The sequence below is a fragment of the Arvicanthis niloticus genome, chromosome 14, assembly GCF_011762505.2.
Source record: "Arvicanthis niloticus isolate mArvNil1 chromosome 14, mArvNil1.pat.X, whole genome shotgun sequence".
NCBI lineage: Eukaryota > Metazoa > Chordata > Mammalia > Rodentia > Muridae > Arvicanthis > Arvicanthis niloticus.
Window position 1 is genome coordinate 46,021,135 of NC_047671.1, and position 24,165 is coordinate 46,045,299.

Sequence of the window (24,165 nt, forward strand, 5' to 3'; positions counted from 1 at the left end):
TTCTTCTCCCTACCCCCTTTTCTCCTCCCTTTCTCCCTCTTCTCCTCTCCCCCTCCCTCCCTTCCCCTCTCTCTCTCCTCTTTCTTTCTTTCTTTTTTTTAAATGTTTTCCACGACAGGGTTTCTCTGTATAGCCCCTGGCTGTTCTGGAACTCTCTCTTTAGACCAGGCCTGGCCTTGACCTCAGAGATCTGCCTGCCTCTGCCTCTTGAGTGCTGGGATTAAAGGCGTGTGTGGCCACCGCCCAGTTGTATAATTCTTACCTTTCCAGCAGTCATCAGTTAGTGTATTTTCCTTCCAATTGACTAAAAATCATCTTGGACAAGAACACAAAGTTGTGTAGAGCAGTGTGGAAGCATAGAAGATACCTCTTTGTGTGGCTTTTGTGGATCTTTTTGATGGATGTGTCTCTCATGTGCTGGGTGCTAAGAGAATTCCTTACATGTCAAATGCCTGGAATTTAAAGTCATTACTAAGGAAGGATGCATGGGAGTATCAGTGAGTCTTCTTGTCGGTTTGAATGAGTATGGAGAGCTTGAGTTTTCTCACTGTGGAGTTGCCTAGGTTGTTTATCCTCCTTGCAAATGTGGGTGGACTCTATGGGGATCTGTATCAGCTGTTGTATCCTGAGCACCAAACAGGCTCTAGAGCACAGGAAACCCTCAACAAACTCCTGTACCATGAAGAAAGCTCACCCTTCTGTGGTTTGCTGTATATAATTTTACACTAAAGTTACTATTTGGGAATCTGGGGCAGGAGGATTGCTTGAGCTCAGAAGTTTGAGGTCAGCCTGGGCAATGCAGGGAAATGCCCTCTGACCATTTTATAAAAAGAAACAAACCAAAATCCTAAGAGAGGAAAGCCAACGCAGGGTTCATAAACATGTGCTTTCTATAATACTGTAATAAAGAGTAAAATAAATTCTTTCTTCCATCCATTGACCCAGGGCTCTATTTATTTCAGCGGCGTGCTGCACGCAATGGATCGGTGTTTACCCTTAGGCTCATAAACTGGATTTATGAATGGCTATTTCCATTTAGAGTAGAAAACTGATTGGATAATTAATAATACTTCCTTCTGATCCCATCTTCACTCCCTTGCAGAGCTGACACTTACATGTGTAGAACATCTTTCCCCGTGGAGCTCCAGAGGTATTTAGGGAGGATCTATTTGCATTTCTCAATGGAATGGGGGTTTGGTTAGATGCTAGGCCATAGTGTAGTGTTGTGCAGAACTGACAGATGCTTTTTATGTCCTGTGCCGGGTGGCACTTTTCATCTTCCAACCTAGGCTCTCCTGAGGTGTGGCATGAAGGAGAAGCTGTGTGTGACGAGCATGGCTCTCATATCAGGGTGTAGTGTGGACAGTTGTGGGGGTGAGGGCCAGGTCAGTTTATATTTCTGTGCCTCAGTTTCCTTGTCTGCAGAATTAGAGGAATAGCTGTCTTCTAGGGTTGCTGGGAGATATTAATTAACACGTGCACTTCCATGTACACACCTTGCTTAATGCTGGGGTATGGTAAGCACTTGCTGAATTCTTGAGAGCTTTATGTTTGTTCAGGAATGTGAAACTGAAAAGCCGGGGGAAGCAGTCTGCAGAAATCTTTACTAACTTAGAACAATAAGGGAGAAGGTGAGCATGAATAATGGTGCACATCTGAATGATAAATTATTTTTTAAGTGCAATTTAAATTTTAAAGTGTGCTTAGTAACTCATCCAGTGGAGGCTGTGGCTTAGTGTCTGAAAGAAGTTTTTTTTTTTTTTTTTTTTTTTTTTTTTTTTTTATCTATCCAAGTGCTAATAGCTACATATTCATTGTAAGCCTATTAATTGGTATTCATGCTAAGTCTGTGCACCCTTTGACAATAAATAAAATGAGACCTTGTCCTGAAGGTGCTTTCTGCCAGGGAGAGCAGAGGGGAATATATAGATTATTGTGCCGAGCTTTCTCAAGGGTATATACAGACATATAATTGTGGGGCAAGGAACAGTTGTTAAAATTGCATCTTCCTATGTAGCCCAGGCTAGCCTTGAGCACTCCGTACTCCTCCCTCAGCCTCTCCAGTACTGCAATTATGGGCATGAGCTACCACACCAGGTAGATCAATGAAGTGTTGATTAACTGAAGACTCATTTGATCTTGGTAATAAGTCAACTTTGCTTTTCTTCTGGAGTGAGCTACTTAATGGAGACCATGGAAAGGTTGGGCAATGTCTGGTGATGTCTCTGTATAACTGAGAATGTAGCAAGGCCCTTTGTATGTGCTTGGAAGTAGCTGGGTAGCAGATCCCCTTATAGTGTATTGAGCAGGTATGTGGATTCCAACGAACTAGGTGTACTGCAGTTCCTCATTCTTTGTGACTGCTCAGATAATCCTATTGAAAAGCAGGCCCACAGTGATTCCTGTGAAGGTGTTGACTATGAGGAGCAGGGTCGTTTCAAAAGTCAGGGGTTGACCTCTCAGCTTTTCAGATAGCTAATATTTTAATAACTTCCTGCTCTTAAGAGTGTGCCTTTTGAATGATGAACTTTGCTTTAGCAAACAAAAGCGGAGGCTTAATCTTCATAAAGCTCCACCGTGTGTGTGTGTGTGTGTGTGTGTGTGTGTGTGTGTGTGTGTGTGTGTATAAGTAAAAAACTATAATAGGAGTATATAGGGAGGTAGCATGGCTGAATGGCCTCAGGTGCTGGATTTAGGAATATATATTAATTCTACAATAGATGGACTTAATTTCTTGACCTCTCACTTTAATAATTTTATTTTTGCTTTAATGTATATTCTCCGAGCTTGGCATTATGTGCCTTTTGGTCCTCTTTTTAAAACAGCTTTCTTTAAATTGGCATATATGTGTTCTGTGTAACGATGGGTTGCATCATGACGTTTGTACATTTATACAATGTATTTTATCATGTTTTAAACTCATTACCCTCTATTGTTCTCCTTCTACTCCAGCTGATGCCCTTCATCTTACCAACTGGTTCTCCTCTTTCCAAGGTGTGTGTGTGGGGGGGGAGGGGGAGGGGTTGAGAAGAGGGAGAAGAGTGAGGGAGAGAGAGATGACAGGAGGGGAGACTAGTGAGTTTCATTTGGGGACTTATGGATAGGTATGTGTAGTGCCTATCTACAGGAGTATTCCTGTCTCACTAGGAGCCTGAAGAAACTGTCCCTACAACAACCAGTAACCGTCTAGAGCTCTTCAGAGTTGGGGAGGGGCAAGCTTCACCCCACAGCGAATGTTAACTGCCTACCCAGGGAAAGGTGGGCCCCTGTGAGTGCCCCACTGTTGATAGGCTCATGTCTTGCAGCTGCTGTGAGCCCAGGCGCACAGTGGCTATTGTGTACTTTGGATATCTTGTTCTACAACATTCCACCCCTTTGTCCTCTTACTTTAAGCTCCTTATTCACACTGTTCTCTGAGTCCCAAAGGGGATGATATTAGAGCTGAGCACTCTACAGTCACTTCCTGTCCTCATTTTGATCAGTTATAAGTCTCCTCAGTAACCACCACTTACTGCAAGAAGGGCCTCTGCCTAGACGCGGCAGCGACACAATCTATGGGGAGGAACAGAACTATTTAGAAGGCGATTTGGTAGAAAAAGCATATCCACTAGGGCCCATGGCCTATCCAGACACAGGGCTTTGGCCAGGCTCATAGTACTCATTCCCTCCTGTGGAGCAGGCCTCACATCCAGTCAGAAAGCGGTTGGTTACTCGATAATGGGCTTGCCACTGTTTCGGCAGGGAGCATATCTTGCCTGAACATCCTGTTCAGTAGGATAGCTTGCAGGGTCCAAAGCTGAGGAAGACAACTGAGGACAGTGTTCCCACAGCCCCCTGCACAGCACCAGTAGCCCTTTGAGGGCCAGCCAGTCAGCAGGGAGGGAGCGTCTCAATGCCCGTAAACCAGATCTTCATCAAGGTGATCTTACCACCTAGTTCCAGTGGGTAGCCAACAGCAGGGGCAATCACCTGTATTATTTTGAGAGTCCCCAAAGGACATTGCAGGTAGGTAGCCCATCCCTGGAAATTTTCATTAAATAACCTGTAACTTCTAGGAGTAGCTTTATCTACCTGTACAAGAGACCTTCATTCAAATGGCTTCTGGACTCTTAATATAGAAGAAGAAAAATGGGAAAGGGCAGGTGATAGCCCCAGGAGTGTTCATTTTACCTTTGTTAGTGTTTTGGTGGACATATCTTGGGAAAGGAAGAAAGTAAAATCATAAATGAGATTAAAAAAATAAAGCCAAATATACCTTGAAAAATAAACTGATAAACTACAGTGCATCTGGTGTGTGTATGCCAGCCACCCCCAAACCAGGCTCAATAAAGACAAGGCTTTTAGCAGAAACTGGGTCAACAGACCACATTGCTTCCAGGAGTGTCTGGTATGGAGTGGGGGATGGGCAGGCTCATCTCTGTTTGTGTGCAGGATTTACACATGAGACTTTTAACAAGACGGCGCCATATCATAATGCCCATTAATCTGTTTCCTGTTTGGAAGAGAACTAAATGAGATCATGTCAGGCAGCCGCTGTGTAACACACGCAGGGTGGGCACAGTACAGATCTGGATCTGGCTGCATTTTTCATAGTCATGTGGTGTTTGAATAGGTGTTCAGAACTCATGAGTGCCTGCTTGATGCCTTCCCAGGCTGACGGGAAGAGCTCCTAGGATGAACTCTGAACAGCTCTCCCTCACAGTATTCTCTGCTTTGTAGCAGGCTTTTTGATACATTTTGTGTGTAAGAATTAAATCTGAATATGTAGCTACCACAAGATGGCATTCTATTATTCCAAGTAATGCCAGGTAGAGGCAGCCTCAGTTTAATACATTTTTAATTTCTGCAAAGAGTTAAAATATGTGCCATCTATGTCACCGTACTTAGCTGTTTCACACAAACCTCTATTTTTTTCGCCATTCTGTACAGAAACTTGAGGTTTAATGTCTGTTAACTCCAGAAACAGTCATGAAGGAAAATAACTTAAATTTTGCAAATGATATTTATTACATGGATAGTTCATGGTCTCTTGTGTTCAGCTATTAAAAGTTCCATTTCCTATTGCTATTTGCAAGGATTATAAAATGAGTGATCCTTAAGTGTTTTCAACTGCGTCTTGCATGCTTTTCCATCTTTGACCCTGTCTTATTTTCTCTTAACCAGATCTGATATTTATTTACTGCTTTTGTTTGTTTCTTCAACTAATAAATGAATTTGTAAGAAGCTACATGGTTTTCATGTCACTCTTACATCCACAGTGTCTGAAACAGTATTTGTCATGCTATCTATCTATCTATCTATCTATCTATCTATCTATCTTTCTATCTATCTTTCTATCTATCTATAATCTATCTTATCTATCAATTATCTATCATCTATCTACCTATTACCTATCATCTATCAATCATCTATATCTATCATCTATCTATCATCTATCAATCATATCTATCTATCTATCTATCATCTACTTATCTGTCTGTCTGTAAATCTGTCTGCCTAATCACAAAAAATGAAGAGGGTCTTATTATTTAAATGAATATCATTTCTCTTACTAGGTAAATATTAAAATTAAGTGAAAATGTGAAGTAGTATAGTTTAACCTGTAAACTTTTCACTGACAGTTTAGTGATGTAATCAGAACTGAGACCATTTTATAACTATGCCTGTCTGGCAATACATTCTGTTTTCTTTCATAATTTAGTTTAGTTATCTTCCTACAACTTACAGCGTGACTGTAACATTTGCTCAGAATGCATTTATGGATATTTAATGAACAAGCTGGGATGCAGTAAAGGAAACAGTTACACTTTCCATTAGTCTGGAAGGTTAATTCACACACCTGTCCACATGGTGTAGGGAGCCGTGTGCAGCTTAGATGTCTCTGGTCTAGGAAGTCTCCTCTGTAGAGGAACTGAATCCCCAATTTATCCTTCTCTTACTAGCATGAATCTTTTGAGGGCTAACCTTTGTGAAAGCAGTATTGTAATTTTGAGCCTTTCCTTCCAAGGCTGAACTGTGTGAATGCATGCACAAATGCCTCCTCCTCCTTCCTCCCCTATCCCTTCTTCTTTTGTTTTTTTTGACCAAAAATAAATAGATTGATAGGGTCTCTCTGTGTAGTCTAGAACTCACTCTGTAGACAAGGCTGGCTTCAGACTAACAGGATCAAAGGCATGCATCACCACTACCCAGGCATCTTCATTCTTAGTTTTGGTTTTTTGAGACTCATACTGATAGAGTTTTATATTCCATTTCTAAGGATCCAGGAGTCTTGAAGCTCAAATTCTCCAGGCAAAGGATTCCTTTTCTCACCTCAGCCCGAGCTTGGCTGAGGTGTTCAGTGCATGACGGTGTCATTGGATCACAGGATAAAGCTGGGAACCTGGGGAGGAGCAGGGAGAGCCTCAGAGCATCAGGCTCCTTAGAAGCCACTTTATCATGTGTCTTTGAGAGATTCCTATCCTCCTTCTCCCTCCCTTCCTCGCTCCCTCTTCCCATCTGAATAATGGAAAGGTTGGGTCAGAGTAACTCTCAGATGACTTCACGATGGATGGATGGATGTGGGGGCAACCAGAGAGTATTTGGGGTAAGTTACATTATTCCAGGTGCAGTAATTATTAGCTACTTTGAGTGAGGTATTTAGTTTATCCTAGCCTTATCTCTCATATATAAAATAGAAAACAAACAACATATAACTTTATGGCATGCCTCTGAGAATTAACAGAAAATGTATATAAATTAGTCAGGTTAAAAAATGGTAGCAATCTAACTTGTCTTTCAGGACAATTTAATAAAAGAAGTAAAGCATTTATCAAATGTCTCCTACATGCCTGGCATCCTATCCTTTTATGATTATTTTCCTAAGTGCTAACACAGTCACCAAGCCATGGTCCAGGGCAGTAATAAAGAAAGTTTCTTTGTGTTGGCCTGGCTTGTTTAGTTCTCTGTCTCCCATGGACCAGCTGGGCAATAAAACAATCCAATCTTCATCCAGCTCCTACTTTTGAAAATTGGGATTAATAATATTATGTAGTGTCTTCACAACAAAATAGCTGTTAGAGTTAGACAAGGTGATATAATTAAGTCATTTAGCACAGGCAGGGCACAGAGAGCATTTGTGGTTTTCGATAGTCTGGTTTAATAGTAATAATAATAATAATAATAATAATAATAATAATAATACTCAACCTCATTCTCATCTCTTCTCATGGATTAGATGGCATTAAAAAAAAAGTTTGCAAGCTGGGCAGTGGTGGCGCATGCCTTTAATCCTAGCACTTGGGAGGCAGAGGCAGGTGGGTTTCTGAGTTCGAGGCCAGCCTGGTCTACAGAGTGAGTTCCAGGACAGCCAAGGCTACACAGAGAAACCCTGTCTCAAAAAAAAAAAAAGTTTGCTTTGGGTCAGAGTTTGGCTCATTGGTTAAACACACTTGCTGCTCTTGAAGGACCTGGGTTCAATTCCCAGTACTACTGTGGCGGTTCATAATCATTTGTAACTTCAGTTCTGGGAGGTGGGGATCTGTTGCCCTCTGGTGTCCTCTTTGACACCAAGCACTCATAGTGCACATACATATTTGCAGGCAAGACCTGGGCACACAAAATTGAAGAAATCGTCCCTGGATTTCATGAAAGCCTGCCTCATTTGTTTATGTCCAAGTGCTAAAACCAAGATTATTGATTTAAAATTGGGTGTCTTAGTCAGAGTTTGTTTTCCTGCACAAAACATCATGACCAAGAAGCAAGTTGGGGAGGAAAAGGTTTAGTCAGCTTACACTTCTGCATTGCTGTTCATCACCAAAGGAAATCAGGACTGGAACTCACACAGGATAGAAACCTGGAGGCAGAAGGTGATGCAGAAGCCATGGAGGGGTGCTGCTTACTGGATTGCTTACCCTGGCTTGCTTCACTTTTTTTCTTATAAAACCGGGGACTACAATTCCAGGGATGGCACCACCCACAATGGGCCCGCCCCACTTGATCACTAATTGAGAAAATGCCTTACAGCTGGACCTCATGGAGGCATTTCCTCAAGGGAGGCTCCTTGTGTCAGATTGATACACAAAAACCAGCCAGTACACTGGGTTTTAATTAAAGGTTTCTTGGAAAATATTTAATGGTCCTGCAGACACCTGTTACTTCTATCAGCTAACTCATGATGACAAAAGAGATTGCTAACTTTTCTTTATGTGTTTTTGTTCAGTATCCCAACCCCATGGATAAAAATGTCATCTCTGTAAAAACTGTGGAAGAAAAGAAAGGTAAGTTCTCTGAATATACCCTCACTTTAGTTAAGGTCATTAAGTATACTAACTTTGTAAATGATATATTTGTGTGTGCATGTGTGTTTGAGCCTGTGTGCATGTCCATTACATCTTTTTTTTTTTTTCTGGTTTTTTGAGACAGGGTTTCTCTGTATAGCCTTGGCTGTCCTGGAACTCACTCTGTAGACCAGGCTGGCCTCGAACTCAGAAATCCGCCTGCCTCTGCCTCCCAAGTGCTGGGATTAAAGGCATGCACCACCACTGCCCGGCATGTCCATTACATCTTAAGTAGGGCTCTTGCTACTTTTTAAATTATAGTTGATGGTAAGCCTGAGGCTGGGCATAAGTGTACAGGTAACATGTTGAAGTACTTAATACATGCCAACATCCTACTTTCATGGACTCATTCAACCTGTGGAGTAATGTTGAGGTAGGAATTATAGCTATTCCTCTTTAATGCAAAAGGAAACTAAAACATGGAGGGACTAGCCTGCCCAAACTCACTTGACTGTATCCTTGACACACATCAATTTGTGAATGGCAAGACTTCTGTATATACCACAGAGACGATGGTGGCTCATGCCTGTAATCCAGCAATTGAATGATGGAACAGGGGCAGGAGGATCAGGAGTTCAAGGCTAGCTTGGAGTATTTTTTTTAAGCATATAAATGTGATGTTGCCATAAAGTTCTTGGACTGTGGAACCATAACTGTAGTTTGGCAAATTTTGGCTCATGCTGTCTGTTTTTGTTGCTGTTGTTAGACACTCCCCTCTGTATGTTATCAATGACTGCTTCATCTGACTAACAGCAAGAGCTAGATATTTGGTAAGGAGGCCATATGGCCTACAAAGTTATATACCTCATGACCCCTTCCAGACAATGCTGACTGTGCTTCACCTCAGGGACCTTTGGGGCTCTTTGCATTCCCTTCCTAAGGGCAGGTTGTCACCATCAATGCTGGGACTCGAGAAGTGGGTGGTGCCAGAAGCTCTGATGATGTGCACACTTGACATACAAGTCTGTGGAGACATCCAGAGCCTGGCCCAGCCTGCTCTTCAGCCTTAGAAACCATGGGCTCTATTACTGTTGGTAATATGGCTGCAGCTCTCTCTGTGTTTCTTGTAAACACAAAACTGTCTGATTTATGGGGTCGCTTTTTATATCTGTAGATATAGATATAGATTATTTAAAAGTATTTTCTCACATACTTGCCTGTGGTATGGGACAAGTTTGTTATCTGACCTTAGACGAATCAGATTTCAAGTCCTGATTCTGTTACTTCCCTCATGACCTAACTTTTTAAAGGCTCAAGGTCTTTACCTGTCAAGTGGGAGAATCATCCTGTTAATTTAGATTGTTACGAGGATCAAATAAGACAATAAAGTACATATTCTAAAGTGGCATAGAATGCTGGCTGTAATTTCAAGATGTCATCTTTGTAGGGGTGATATTTAGAAAATGGCGCCCAGTCTGGCTTGTTCTCTGGCAGCCACTATGTTCCCACTGCTTCTCTTGCCCTGGCACCTACAAGATCCCCCACACTGCATCTACAAAGCTCGGCTGAACCCCAGCCAATATCTGCCATACTCACAGTATGAGACTTTTAAAACTTAATGATTATCTAAAGGATTTATATGTTTGGAAATGCTCAATAAACAAGATGTCCACACAATCAGAGTTGTTACCCAATATCTAACCTTTTGCCAGAAGTCACTACTCAGGACATCTTTCAACCCTTCTCTGGTTCTTCATGGCTGATAGCCTTTTCTTCCCCTCCCCTTCCTCTCTTTCTCCCCTCCCCTTCCTCTCTTTCTCTCCCAGTTCCACCTCCTCTTCTACTGCCAAATCACCGAGCTCCACTGTGAATACAATGTAGCAGAATAAGTATCCTGCTACAATCTTTACCTCGCCTTTTTTTGTTTGTTTATTTTAAGGACATAGTTTCACTAGGTAGCCCTGGGTGACCTGAAACTTGCTACATTCACTAGGCTATCCTAGAACTCACAGAGAACCACTTGCCTCTTCCTCCCAGGGGCTGGGATTAAAGGCATGTGCCACCATGCCTAGAAACTACTCCATTTTTAGTATATGTGTTGCTCACATTTGCTGAGATGACCGAAGGCCTGCTAGGGGTGGAGCATTTGTTTCCTGCCAGCAGGATCCTGGTGTTTGCATCAGGGGTCAGGACAGCTGTAGTCAGAGTCTGGGAAACCCTGTATTGTGGCTGAGCTTTAATAATTCATAGAGCTTCAGGCTGTCCTCCTCCTCCTCCTCCTCCTCCTCCTCCTCCTCCTCCTCCTCCTCCTCCTCCTCCTCCTCCTCCTCTTCCTCCTTCTCCTCGTCTTCTTCTTCTTCTTCTTCTTCTTCTTCTTCTTCTTCTTCTTCTTCTTCTTCTTCTTCTTCTTCTTCTCTTTCCTCTCATTTTAACTCATTGTTGTCATTATTATGGGTAGTTTTAACTGTTCTTCAGGATGTAGTGCTCTGGTCACAAGGGTTTTATTCCTCTAGGAGAGAAGAATGTGACTCATGTAGGTATACAGTCAGAAATGTGTGCCTGACACTGTGGTCCAGGAGGTGGCAGAATCCGTTACCATCCTCCTTGTTGTTGAGTAGGTGGCCGTCAGTGTCAAGCATCCAGTAGTGCCTCTGGATGCTTGACACTGACCAACCAGAGTGGTGGCTCATTTGTGATTTCTTTTTTTTTTTTCTCCCTCCTGGCTTTAGCATATGTGTTCTGAGTTGTCGTTTTACCTTTATCCTCCGAGCATTCATGATTTGGCTCAGAACGCTGATCAGAAACAGAGAATGTTTTAAGAAGAGATTGATTTTACTTTGTATTATGTTTATGTGTGTGTGTCTGTGTGGGTGTGTGCATCTGGATGCAGGTGTCTGCGGACATCAAATAGACCCCTTGGGAGGGGAGGTATAGGAAGTTGTGAGCTGCCTGAAGTAGGTGCTGGGAACTGAACTTTGTTTACTTTTTACAAGAGTTATAATAAGCACTCTTAACCATGGAGTCATCTCTCCTGGAAAACCGAGTTTTATAGTAAACCTTATCTGTAAGAATTCTACATATTGACAATTTAAATTGAATTGAGGAACTCTATGGACTCTTGGATAAGAATACATTTTTTTCCCTAATTATTTTTTGGCTGTGAAATTTTCTTTTTCTAGATGAATCAACAGGACTCATCTATAGAAAGAGGATTGCTATCTGTCAGAATGTGATTCCAGAAATTTTAAGAAAGGTAAATTCATTTCAGAGTTTAATCACAGTGGATATAAAATTGAAGAATTTTAATAGTCACAGAAAAAGACAGCATTTTCTGATATAAAGTGATGTTAGGATTTCTTGCTTTCCCAAATCTCATAGTTTTGTATGGGAAATATTTCTCTCATACCCACCCCAGTTTTGGCAGATGCCGCATGATATGCTGTGTTCATCTCTGTCCTTTGTGGATGTGGGGAGATTTGATGATTATTTTGTGGGTACTTTGGGCATTTTGAATAGAGTGTTGTCTTTCTAGTCTACCCATGGTTACCAACGGCCTTTAGGTAAGGACAATTATAAGTGATCAGATTGTAAATGTTTGTCTCCTGTTTGGTTAGGAAGGCCACACTTCTGTTTGTATTGCACGGTCAGAAATAATAGCTGTTTCTGAGAGCACAATATTCCTAGTGCCCCACGCGAGCCTTCTGGTGTGTATGTCTGTACAATAAAGTTGCTGATGCTGGAATCTTCATTTTAGAAAATTGTTTTCTCTCTTTGATGCCTTTAAGCACTCTGATGATTCTGTGTTGGATGGAGGTGAGTGGAAACCATCATTTGCATGGCTTAAACCACATAAGATTTTTCTTCTTGAGAGAGGGCCTCACTCTGTAGCTCAGGCAGGCCTGGAACTCACTGTGTAGCCCAGGCTGCCCTCAGACTGAGCATAATCCTTTTGCCTTAGCTATCTAAGTGCTGAGATTACAGATGTGTGCTCCTATGCTTAGCTACAGAAATATTATTAAAAATAGTTTTTATTTATTCTGAAAATTTTGTACATGTATACTATGTCTTGATCTTATCTACCCCCACCTCCCTCTTTAACTCCCTTCAGACAGCCCAACACATCTCCCTCCAAACCTCATGTTTCTAACTTAACTTCTGTTCTAGTGTTATTATTTTTAAATCATTGAGTCTAATTAAGTGTTGCCCATATCTGGGTTTGCGGTTATCTCCTGGGAGATGGGTACCCCTCTAAAGAAAATCGACTCTCCCTCCTGTAGCAGATGTCAGCTGTCAATAACTCCTCAGCTAAGCCCTTGCCTGTCCATGCTGTCTAGACTGGAATTTCTAACTGGCTCCATCTTGGGCGGGTCTTATGAAGGAACACACAGCTGTTGTGAGTTCATGTGTGCAACAGCCATGTCATGTCCATATGATAGCCTCCTACAGCCTTCCTCCCCATTCACAGTCTTTCTTTTCTCTCTGGCACTTTGTTCCCTGACTCTTGGGACGATGGGTATAGATGTCCTATCTATGACCAAGTATTCACTGTCACTTATTCTAGCGCTTTGAATAGTTACGAGGCTCTTCAGTCACAATGTATGATTTTTTGATGGGGGTCTTTTAAGACATAAGAGGAGAACATCTGGACAGGCACTTTAAAAGATTCCCCAGAAGAGATTCCCTATGTGATATGGAACACAGCTGGGCACCCGAGTATTAGCTTGCAAATTAAATTGCTGCGCTTATACTAGGAAAAATGGCAGCTTCCACCCAGTCCCCATTGTGGGTTAAAGCACCGTTACTCTCTCAATGGAAAGAAAGCTGAAACTACAGAGAAAATGAACTTCTTTCCACTTGCAGATGGGAAACTGTGTTGCACTTGCACAGCAAATTATCACTGGCTTTTCCAGAGTTCATAGCTGCCTTTGCCCTATATACACACTTTGAATCTATTATTTAGAAAGGCATTCAAGTTCGTCTTGTATCTCAATTCTTAAATAATTTAAGGCTCTGACTTGTACAATTCTGCCTTTGTAGCTTTCCTTGTCCTCTCCACCTGGGAAAGCATCGATTTCTAGGGACTGAACAGAGATTACAACGAGGAAAATATTTCGCTTGATACTGCCCTGCATGGGAGCATGTAGGTGGGTGTGATGAGGACCTCTCAACTTAAGGAGGCCTGCCCCAGAGGGGACATGGAGCAGCTGATAATTTGTTTAGTGGCCTCCATCAATCCTGGGCCATTTGCAAGTCCTTTGCAGCATGTAGTGAGTCCACAGTGTGTCTGGATATCAAAGACTGAGGGGTATGCTGAAGTGCCCTCTATATGTCAGGATCACTTGTCCCCTTTGTTATCCAAGACTGAGATGGGCTCTAGGCAGAGTTTTCATGTAGCTTGCTCTTCTTAAATCGAGATTTAGGAACAATTGCTGTTCTCTCTCTGTTGGGCAGGTGAGTATTTTAAAGGTACCTGATATCCGGCTAGAAGAAGAGTCATGGCTCAGCCTTCCAAAAAGGAACATGGCTATCCGGAGTCATTGCCTCACGTGGACACAGTATGCATCCATGAGGGAAGAGTCTGTCTTCCGGGAAAGTGTGGAAAATCCAAATTGGTAAGATCCTGTGTGTGTGTGTGTGTGTGTGTGTGTGTGTGTGTGTGTGTTGGGAGAGGGGATCAATACACAAGCACACAATTTCATACTTATGGTTTCTGTCCATTACACACATATTTCACTTTATTTTTAATCACTTAAGTAGATGAGTATATTTTCTTTTGGAGAAAATATGATAGAACTCAATTCTTGTCCAAGTACCCTCCAAATTCTGGTATTTTCCTACTCTCTCCAAAGGCAATGAATGCTACCAGTTGGTTGATTATTCATTGGACCTTTAAAGACAGTCTAGGTATTCAACAGAGTTTAAATAAGGAAAACATTTTGCTTGATGCCAATCCAAGCAGGTCTATAGAGGTGCTTGTGCATGGACTCACCTCCCTTGCTTAGTTTGTATATCCTTTTTACACATGTGCTTTTGTATCGCCTGAGTTTTTGTGTTTATGTTGACTAGACTGCTACTGAGTTTTACCTATTTGATATACGAAGAGCTAGCGTCTTCCTCTGCATGTGATTCAACTTTACTACATTTTATTTAGTTCCTGCCTCTGTGGCAGACACTCTCATGGTATCTAGTTTCTCTTTCTTGTAAAGGCCAGTATAATTAATACCCATGAGGTATATGTCCTCTATATATGACTCTAATGTGATATGTGAGTGGATTCTCTCAGCAGAATTTTAAAGATTATCTATAGACAATTGAATCTACCTTCCCTAGCATTCAGCTCTTTGAGTTTTGAAAAATACATGTTACTACATGATTCCTCATGTCAATACGGTCCCAGGTCCTGCTTAATCCTGTGGGTCTAGTAAATTCCTTGGAAGTGCGTGATCTTAAATAAGTGAGTTCTATGGTGTATGCCTTATATGTTAGTTTTAAAGTCCTGTGGGCTGGTTTTCAGGACATCCCCAATTTGAGTTCTAGGGACTCTTGGATTGAGCTGCTATAATTAGATTACTACAGTCTCTGTGTGTCAAGCAACACCTCTGATCTCATAGTTCTGCAGGCTGAGAAGTCCAGTCTGTGGATGTAAGCAGATCTTGTGTCTGCAAGGCCTGCCTCTAGCTTTGCAGACATCTGTCTTCTGTTAATCCTGATGGTAGGAAGCATGTGCTTTGTTCTCCTTCTCCATGGAACAGATTCCATAGCTGAGTTCATGGAATCATGTAAAAGAGTTACTTCCCAAAGGCCTAATGTTCTGACTCCTTCCCACTGTGAGTTAAAGTTTCAGCTGAAGGCAGCTTCTTTCACATGCATGAGCTCTTCAGTTCAATCCCCAGCACACACACATAAATTTGGGGGTACTTAGACATATATGGTTTGTGACACAGATTCTGGCACATTGTCTTCCAATGTTAATATAAATTTATACTATTATAAATGTTAATATAAATTTATACTAATGTTAATATAAATTTATACTCCATAACAGCACCCAACAGTGTTCATTTCTCTGCAGCATAGCCAGTAATTAATACACATTTAAATTTTTGGGGTGGAGAGATGTCTCAGCCATTAAGGGCTAGGCTCACAACCAAAAATATGTTTTTATAAGTATAATGGGTGAGAAATAATCAGTTCCTTGAAGATAGATTTAAAAAAATATCTGTATATTTTTATGTGTATGGTGTTTTACCTGCATTATATATGTACACCACATGCATGCCTGCAGAAGCCAGAACTGGAGGTGGAGTTAGAGATGTCTGAGCTGCTGTGTGTGTGCTGAGAATGAAACCCAGCCCTTCCCAAGGACAGCCTGTGCTTCTTAACTGCTGAGCCATCTCCCCAGCCCCCTTGTTTTGTTTTTGAGACAAGTGTCTGAGAATTTACTCTAACTTGTCTTAAACTCCTGGGCTCCCACCATCCTCCTGCCTCAGCTTCCCTGGTGTCATCTTTTCAGGTACCCAAAGGTGTATTTTGAAACAAAAATAAAACATCACAAGCATAAATCATTATGGTGAATAATGTGATTTCAGAGGAGAGTCTACTGTGTTTTATTGTTACTGTTCTGTGTGGCTTGCAATTTTTTTTATTATATAGCTACAATTGTAATGAAAATAGTAAACTAATTGTCCCTTTGTAACAAAGTTACTACTAGTAACTAATTGTCCCTTTGTAAAAGCCATTCTTAAGTCCCAGCCTTTCTCCAGATCATTCTCTCTTGCATAGTTTGGCCATACATCAATGAAGAGTAAGGAAGCACCAGAGGCAGATTCACTGGTCCATAGGTTTTATTTTGCAGATGCCAAAAGCTAACATAGGGCATGGATGGTGGGATTAAAGCTGGGGCCAGAGAGCAGAGCTCTGTTGTTGGTATACAGATGTAGTAAAAGGATGACATTGTCCGATTCTGTGCATGACTTCATTCTCTTTATTTTAGTATTGCCTTATGCTACTACTGTTGCTATTTAGTATTATATTTGGGTGTTGGATCGTCTTAAAAGCTGAACTGAATACTTGTTCAGTTCATGATAGTTAAATTATAATTCTCTCTGATAACTCAAGAAACTTTTTACTTTGTAGTTTTCTCTTTTTTTAATGAAAAAAATTCTGATTGTGGGAAAACTAGTACATGACGTTGGTATCTAATATTAATCAGTTCTGGGAAATAAATCACATTAACTAAAGATCATGCTTACTTATATACTGTTTACATATTATTTACATATTAGTCTTGGTCTGTTCTTATTTGACTCAGGTTTCTCAGCTTTTAGCGATGACAGTGTTATAATGAAAATCTCTGTGATTGTATATTTTATCATGTATTTAATTATTTTCTCTGGAGACAGGATCTCATGACACCAAGGCTGGTCTTCAATTCTTTAGCCAAAAATGACTCCGAACTTCCTGAGTATTAGGATTGCAGGCTGATGATGCTACCCACATGGTGTATGTGGAGGCCTTGGTGTACGCTAGGCAAGCATTCCACCCAATGAGCTACCCCTTCAACCTCTTATCTTTGTGATCTAAGAATTTTTTATGACTCAATTCTAGTTGGTAGTATGCATATATGTCTATATGCAGAGAGCGAGAGAGAGAGAGAGAGAGAGAGAGAGAGAGAGAGAGAGAGAGAAGATGAATGTGTATTGTTGAGGACTTGGGCAAGCTAGGCGGGTGCTCAAGCTAGCAGGTGCTCTACCACTGAGCTGTAGCCATAGTTTACATAGTTCAAAATACAGAAGTAGGAATTATGTTTATACCTATTTCCCATTAACCTACAAGACTCAGAAGATTCCACTCCATGTTTATGTTCAGTGTCATCTCAGTAGGCCATTCTCTGAAGTGTTCCTGTCCCATTTAAGAGTGATGAGACTAGAAAACTGCTGTTTGACTTCCAGAGCCAGATTTAAGTCTGGGAAAGGTGTGTATTCAGGGCTTCTCGTATTTGGCATAGATGATCGCACCTATTTGCTGTTGTGTTCTCTGTTGTACAGCGACTGGTGTTTGTAGGTCCAGGATGTCATGTGGAGTATTTTGGTGAATTTCAGAGTCTCTGGACTCAGACTCCTGGCTGATGTTTTCCTTGCCCTTAAGACTTCTCAGGACAAACCAGAAAATATAAAAGTAGATAAAACTACAGAGCAAAATTAAAATCATCTCTTGTGGGAGTGTGCTTTTACTTAGAAAATGGAGAATACTGGTGCCCTGTTTTAAGTTTTTTTGGAAGAAGAAAAAAATTGATACTTTGCTTTCTATAAACTGTGGGGAGCAGAACTCAAGATGGTGCCTGGCTGGGTGCCAGACACCCCTGGCGTGTTGGCTAACCATTTCAGGAAGCCTGGGTGGCACGTAGGCTAGGCTTTACTTGCATGCATTTTGCTTGTTCATCGTTAAGTAAGATTGGGCCATGTGACGTATGCGCTCAGCACCAATCAAGAATGACTGCGTGGCAGGTTCTGATTGGAGAGGACACAGATATTTAAGGGCTGGGAGCTAGAGCTCCTGGGCCTTTCTAGATAACTCAAGGTTCCTGAATAAACTGTGTTGGGAAGGAGATCACGTGTCCGTTGTCTTCTGTAGGCTGGTCGGTTCAGAAGACAACAATAAACCTCCATTCTGAGATAGGCTTATTAATTTCTTTTTTGTGTTTGAACAAATTCTTCTTTAATTTTAATAATATATTTGATTTAACCTAATACACCCAAAATATCATATCTACATATAATTAGTATAAACAGTTGTTAAGGGCTATTATACAGAAATTCCTAATGAGCTTCTGACATCTATCGATTAAACTATGCCATTACTGATTTGAAGGCTCAGCACCCATGTGTGGCTGGTGGCTGCCACCCAGACACTGCGGTTTTGACTAAGAAGACAGAATACACTTGTCATCTCTTGCCCTTAGCTTTGCAGCTTCAGAACTAAGGCAGTTTGGCAATGATACTTATGCATTCTAACCAGTACATTTGTTAGTTTTGAGTTTTTATTCTGTAACAAAACCCCTTTTGACGTACTCATCTTGTGTGCGTGTGTGCTTGCTCCATGGCATGTACATGGACAACTCGCAAGACTTAGGTCTGGCTTTCCACTGTGTGTGTCCTGGGGATTTAACTCAGCTTGTCAAGATTGGTGGAGTAATTTTACCTGCTGAGACATTGCTCTGGCCCTTTTAAAAATAATAAAAGAGCCAGGTGGTGGTACATGCCCTTAACACAAACACTAAAGTAGCTTGGTTTATAGAACTAGTTCCAGGACAGCCTGGACTAGATACAAAGAAAGCTTGTCTTGAAAAACATATATATATGTGTGTGTGTGTGTGTGTGTGTGTGTGTGTGTGTGTGTGTATAAAAGTTTAATTCAGCAACAACTTCATACATATATAATCATGAATTTTGGTCACTTTCACTCCCCCATTGCCATCTCTCATTCTACTTTCGTTCCTGCTGAAACCATTGTTCCCAGTGAGTCTCCACTTATACCTTCATGTTGTGTATGTATGTATGTATGTATGTATGTATGTATGTATGAATGTATGTATGTGTGGTTCATCAAATTAAATTAGAATTGTTTGCATGAGTACGGTCTGGGGGTTACTTACTGGGGGATGGGGTGGTCAAGCAGTGACTACACCACAGAGGAATGTTACTTCTTTGTCTGGAAATCATTTTCTGAGAGTAGATCTTCCGGGAGGGGTGAGGCCTTATGGTCCCTTCCCCTTCAGTGATGGGAGGTTAAGAACCATAGCTGCTATGAGTTGAGTTCCTGAGCACTTACTCCTGTAGTTTTGAGTGATCTTATTTGTTCTTTTTTTCCTTTATAATAGACTTTTACTGTACTGTCTAGACCATGATAGATGGATGTGCAGTCGTTTTGGTTTTAGTCATTGCTACTTTACCTAATGCAGTTCTGAAGGTCAGTTGTACTGTACTGTCTAGACCATGATAGATGGATGTGCAGTCGTTTTGGTTTTAGTCATTGCTACTTTACCTAATGCAGTTCTGAAGGTCAGTTGTGTTCTTGAGGGGTTTTGCCTTCTACACCACATCCCATAACTATACGTATTTTTGTGGCAAGTTAAAGTATCTGTATCTTCAGGCTCTCCCTCGTGGGGCTCTGGTGGAGTTTTTGCTTGGATGATGTGATGATTCTTCTACACTCAGTGGCTCCTATCTGAGCGATTCCACAGCCAATACTCCATCCTTGTGCTCTGATGGTATGAGTCTTCACATCTGGCTTTAAAATGCTCAGCATTGAAGGTTCAGTTTTTATGAAAATTCCAGTAAGACCATTTCTATAACAGAGTACAGGACACATTGAAAGCACACATGCAATTTGACAAACAGACTAAATTAGTAGGTTGAACAGCCCAGTTTTATAGTTTTATAGAGGCTCCTCAGGTGACTATTACTCACTCTAATAAATAGGTATGTAACCTTTGAAGTTTTCAGTTTTAGATTTCTTGGCTAAAAGTGCCAAGTTTCAAGTAATTACCTGACAAATCAAGTAGTACGATTTAAGTCTTTCAAGAGGTAATTGTTGGGCAGTTTCTTTGTGCACCCATCTCTTTCTTCTGCAGGAATCGTATTACGTTTGTGTCAGCAGCAGATGTAGTAGTTGGGTGACTTCTGTGAGAATTTAAGGTTGGTACTGCCATCTTTTGATCCATTTCCAGGCTCAAGGTTTCCCAAGTATTAGCATCCTCTGTCTCTACTCTCTTTACTTGACAGTTATTTCCAAGCCTCAGCCCCGATGCTGAGGGGCTTGAGGGTGTTGTTACCTAATAGCCTGAATAAGTACTACTGCTTTCTTCTGCAGATGCAACTCCCTCTGCTCACATTGACCTTGATTTCCAGGACACGGGAGGGTGATCTGACAATGAGCAGAGTGCACTGTTGGCTATGACAAGCTGAGCCCCAAGGCCCCTTCTGCCTAAACTCAACATCCGGGGAGAGCCTTATTTGGGTTCAGGATGACTGACCTCTAAAAGGACCACATTTGCCTTCTGCTGTTTGTGTTCACATAGAAGTCTGTTTCGGTTTCCTTACCACTTCCTGCCTTGTGGTGGTTTTGTCCTGATGTCATAGTTTTCTGTAACCCAGAGTCAAGCACAATGTATGATGCAGAGGCAATGCTCCTGTCTGTTTGACTAACGAATGATTGATGTTCATGGGATTCAGGGGGTACATCTAGTCCATACTGGGAGTGGTAGAAGGGACAGAAAAAGGGCTGATACTGGGCAGAGGTCAAGTAGTGCTTGGGAAACTCTGGCGGGATTGGGTAGAAGGAGTCTTGTGCAGTGATATGGGGAGCTCTCATTGATGTTCTTGGTCACCTGTGTGCTTTCTGCTCTGGGAAAAGGTGACTTGAGTTCTATCACAGAGTGATGTGAAGATTTAGTAAGGTCCCAAGTGGACTGCTCTACTCTTGGAGGATTTAAACATGGAGTGAGCGTGAGTTATTGTCACTAATGGTAAATGAATGTTTCTGATGTTGGGTGGCTCTTAAAAGGAACCATACTTGAAAAGTGGTGATCACTGAGTTGGAAACAGTGATGTTTAGCCAAGACAGCATTCTGTGGCACTTACAAGTAAGAGCTTTTCAAATATCTTAGTGGACATCTATTGATTTTTTTTTTAAATCCTCCATTGGTTTAGAGTTGTGTCTTAGTCCAAGGTTCAGAGGGGAATTAAAAAAATATAAATATGTTACAGTGAGTCTAGTTTTATCGAGGCTCCAGGTGAATCTGCCTAGAAGCTTTGCAAACTTTGATAACCAGCTGTTGTCCTGTGGCCTTACTGATAAGCAGATACGGAGCTGGCACCCCCACTTTTTGCAGAGTCCTTGTTAATCTTGTAAAGCGTGACAGGAAATTGATAATCTTATTCTCCAGCAAACAGCAAACGTTTCCCAGTGGAAAAAAAATCTTGCTAAAAAGCATAGAAAACTCAGCAGCCTCTTGAATGTATGTGAGAGGAATGGCGGATGAAGGGAAGGGGTGAAGAAGAGCGACTTCAGCGAGTCTGATACATGAGAAAGTGTTTGCTACCATCTGCTCTCAGGGACCACACGCCATGAGCACATTTCTTCTTTGTGTGTTAGTTTTGCCTCTATAATAAATGAAATACGTAGACTATTAAAACAAGGAATGATGTGGTGCAGAACCCAAGATCCCAAGACAATCAAGAGGAACACGGCGAGTCTCCAGACTCAGATCTGCCTCCATTTTCAGGAGGCTCATTGACCCAGAAACTTGATTGTCATCAGAGCTGGGCTGTATTTTGTCACTGTGACAACGTTCCAGGAGGGAGGGAGGAACCCAACATAATGGAGGCAGCATTTATTTTGTCTCACTTCTTTAGAGATTCCAATGCATGGTCAGCTGGTTCTATCAAGCTGTGGCAGGGTTTACATCATTAAGTAAGGAAGGGCATGGCAGAGAAAAGCCACCTGCCTCTCAGCATCCAAGGAGAGGGAGGGAGAGGATGAGCCTGAGCTATACTCTTCAGAGATCCTCACATTGTATTTCCTCCTTTCCATCTGCCTCCTAATCTCAATACAGGTTAAGAGATTAGTCAATTCATTATTTCAAACTTACCTCAGTCCAATCATTTCCCCAAAGCCCCACCTCTATATGTTGAATGGAGGGTAAAGCCTTCCACATACGAGCTTTGTGTGGATGTTGCATAATCTAACCATAGTGAGGGTTAGTTTTTTTATTGACAACTAAAAGAGTTGACTTCAGTTGAGAAAATGCTTCCATCAGTTTGGCCGGTAGGTTAAGTCTTTTGGGACATTTTATTGATTAATGATTGATGTGGGAGGGCCCAGCCCACTGTGGGTGGTGTTATTCCCTGAGCAGGTGATTGCTAGATTGCATAAAAAGGCAAGCTGAGCAATTGTGTGTCTCCGAGAGCACCTTAAACAGATGGCTTTATTTAACTATGGGACAATTCAAGTAGTAAGTGTTAATCTCGTTTTACAGAGGAGTAGAAATGCTAGAGAGGTTCGGGGACTTACAGGATAGGGAATCCAGGTGAGATGTGGATCCAAGAGGATGGTTTCAGGAGTGGCCTCATCAATCCCCGTCCTGAAGTGGTGTCTGTCTGTCTGTCCAGTAGGTAACCTGTATGCTTGCTTATGTTAGCTGAAGAGTGTGCACTTGAGAGCTCTGTGAATTGTGTAGGCCTTCAGGGATTATGATTACAGAAATGGGTTTAGCCAAATAGCATGGACAAGACCACATGATCTGGCATGGTGGGAGGAAGTCTCAGCCAGGGGGCGCTCTATAGCAGTGTTAGACTTGGGGACTGTTCAGTGAGTGAGTAGGCTGTGTGCCTCCTTTAGGGCATCTCTCTTTCTGTGTGGTTATAGAAGGCCCTAAACTCTGTGATTGGAACTGAGATGTCATCAAATCATGACTCCAGTGGAATACTTTCCCTCCCTTCTAAGGCACTTTAATTAAATTTCCATCATGAAGATAATTAGACATTAGACAAGATTTGCCACACCCAGTCAACCAGTAATCCAGGCCAGGATCTCATTAAGAGACTCTGCTTTTCTGGAAACCGACCTTTTGAGCCTGTGACCTGGGGATTCATTTTCATCTGTGTTTTCTCGGGACTCTCATTTCCCCAAATTTAGAAGGAAAAATATCTTAAGTAGTCAAAATAGGAGTCTTGGTTGTTTAAACTACTGTTAATTTTCAGAGTTCCTAGATTTGGGTTGTGTGTTCTTTTGCATGGTTCTGTTGTGTTGTATGTCGAATTGCCTGTGTATGGACAAAAATAACTCTGCTCCTGGCACTGCCTAAGTGAGCCAGTCTCGTTCACAGATGTTATCGCATTGCTCTTGGCTGGTCCCTCAGCTGGTGAAGACTGCCCCCTACTGCCCTTAGCTGCTGCATACTTTCCTTGACAAAATAATCTACAAGTACATCTCTTTTTTTTCCCACCCTTCTTCCTGCCCTCCCCCTTCCTTTCTAGTACATTTAGTGATTTCTTAGTACATACCAGTTATTATGGATTGAAACTGATGTTCTAATGGAGAAAAAAATGAGGTATTGGTAAGACATTTGACTGCTAGACACTATAGTGGTATGTGCACACACACACACACTTAGAAGCACAGTATGTGTGTTCATGGCAGCACTGTTGGTAATACACACAAGTCAGACGCAGGCTACCTGTCAGTGCTAAAACAGTGGATGAGTAATGTGGCGTGTTTTCAGCAAGTGGAATGCTATGTAGCAGTGAAACCGGGCATCCTGCAGCTACACACAGAGGTGTCTGTTGAGTGTAAGTCAGTGTCTGAGCATTCGGGCTTTATCTGCCCCACCTCAGTAAGCAGGCAGGGATGTGACAGCTGATTTTTGGGCAGGGTGAAGGTGAGGAATTCTGTTCTAGAGAGAATGACCCTGGGGGAGGCGGTTGACTTGGAAGTAAAAGTGAGAAGGTGCTGTGAGAATATCAGGCAGTAGCGGCAAAAGGGGGCAGAAAGGCATGGCCTCCTGAGGGTCAGTGGAAATAAACCAAACATATCCAGTGACCAGAGAGATGTCTGAACTGTACCGCTCGTGGTTGATTATCTCCCGGACTATCAGAAAGTAGGAGAAAGGGGAAGGTTTTGAGGTTATGAGTGATGGATCTGCACCGATCAACCCTTCTGCCCTTGGGTAAGTGTTTCAACATCTCTTTAGCACAGTTTTTTTCATATTTATATAGAGAAACTAACTTTCAAAGCATAGCAGCCTCTGGGAATGTGCAGTCTAGTGTATGATGTAACACAGTCACCATGGAGAGTTTTGAGTGTGAACAAGAGTGGAAAATGTGTGTGAGTGTGATGCAGTCCTGTC

At 41.8% G+C, this 24,165-nt stretch overlaps 1 protein-coding gene across 4 annotated transcripts in view; it reads left to right on the plus strand.

Annotated features, from left to right (window-relative positions):
- The window catches only part of Prelid2 (PRELI domain containing 2), a 73,044-nt gene that overhangs the window by 6,238 nt on the left and 42,641 nt on the right, over window positions 1–24,165 (plus strand). For 3 of the 4 annotated variants that reach the window (XM_076912730.1, XM_034518210.2, XM_034518209.2), the window contains exons 2-4: window positions 8,201–8,258; window positions 11,438–11,511; window positions 13,710–13,870. In XM_076912730.1, the coding sequence (XP_076768845.1) occupies window positions 8,213–8,258; window positions 11,438–11,511; window positions 13,710–13,870 (281 nt within the window). In that variant the 5' untranslated portion in view covers window positions 8,201–8,212. Of the gene's footprint in view, window positions 1–2,952; window positions 2,995–8,200; window positions 8,259–11,437; window positions 11,512–13,709; window positions 13,871–24,165 lie in introns of all 4 variants that reach the window. The other variant, XM_076912729.1, reaches the window with a different exon arrangement.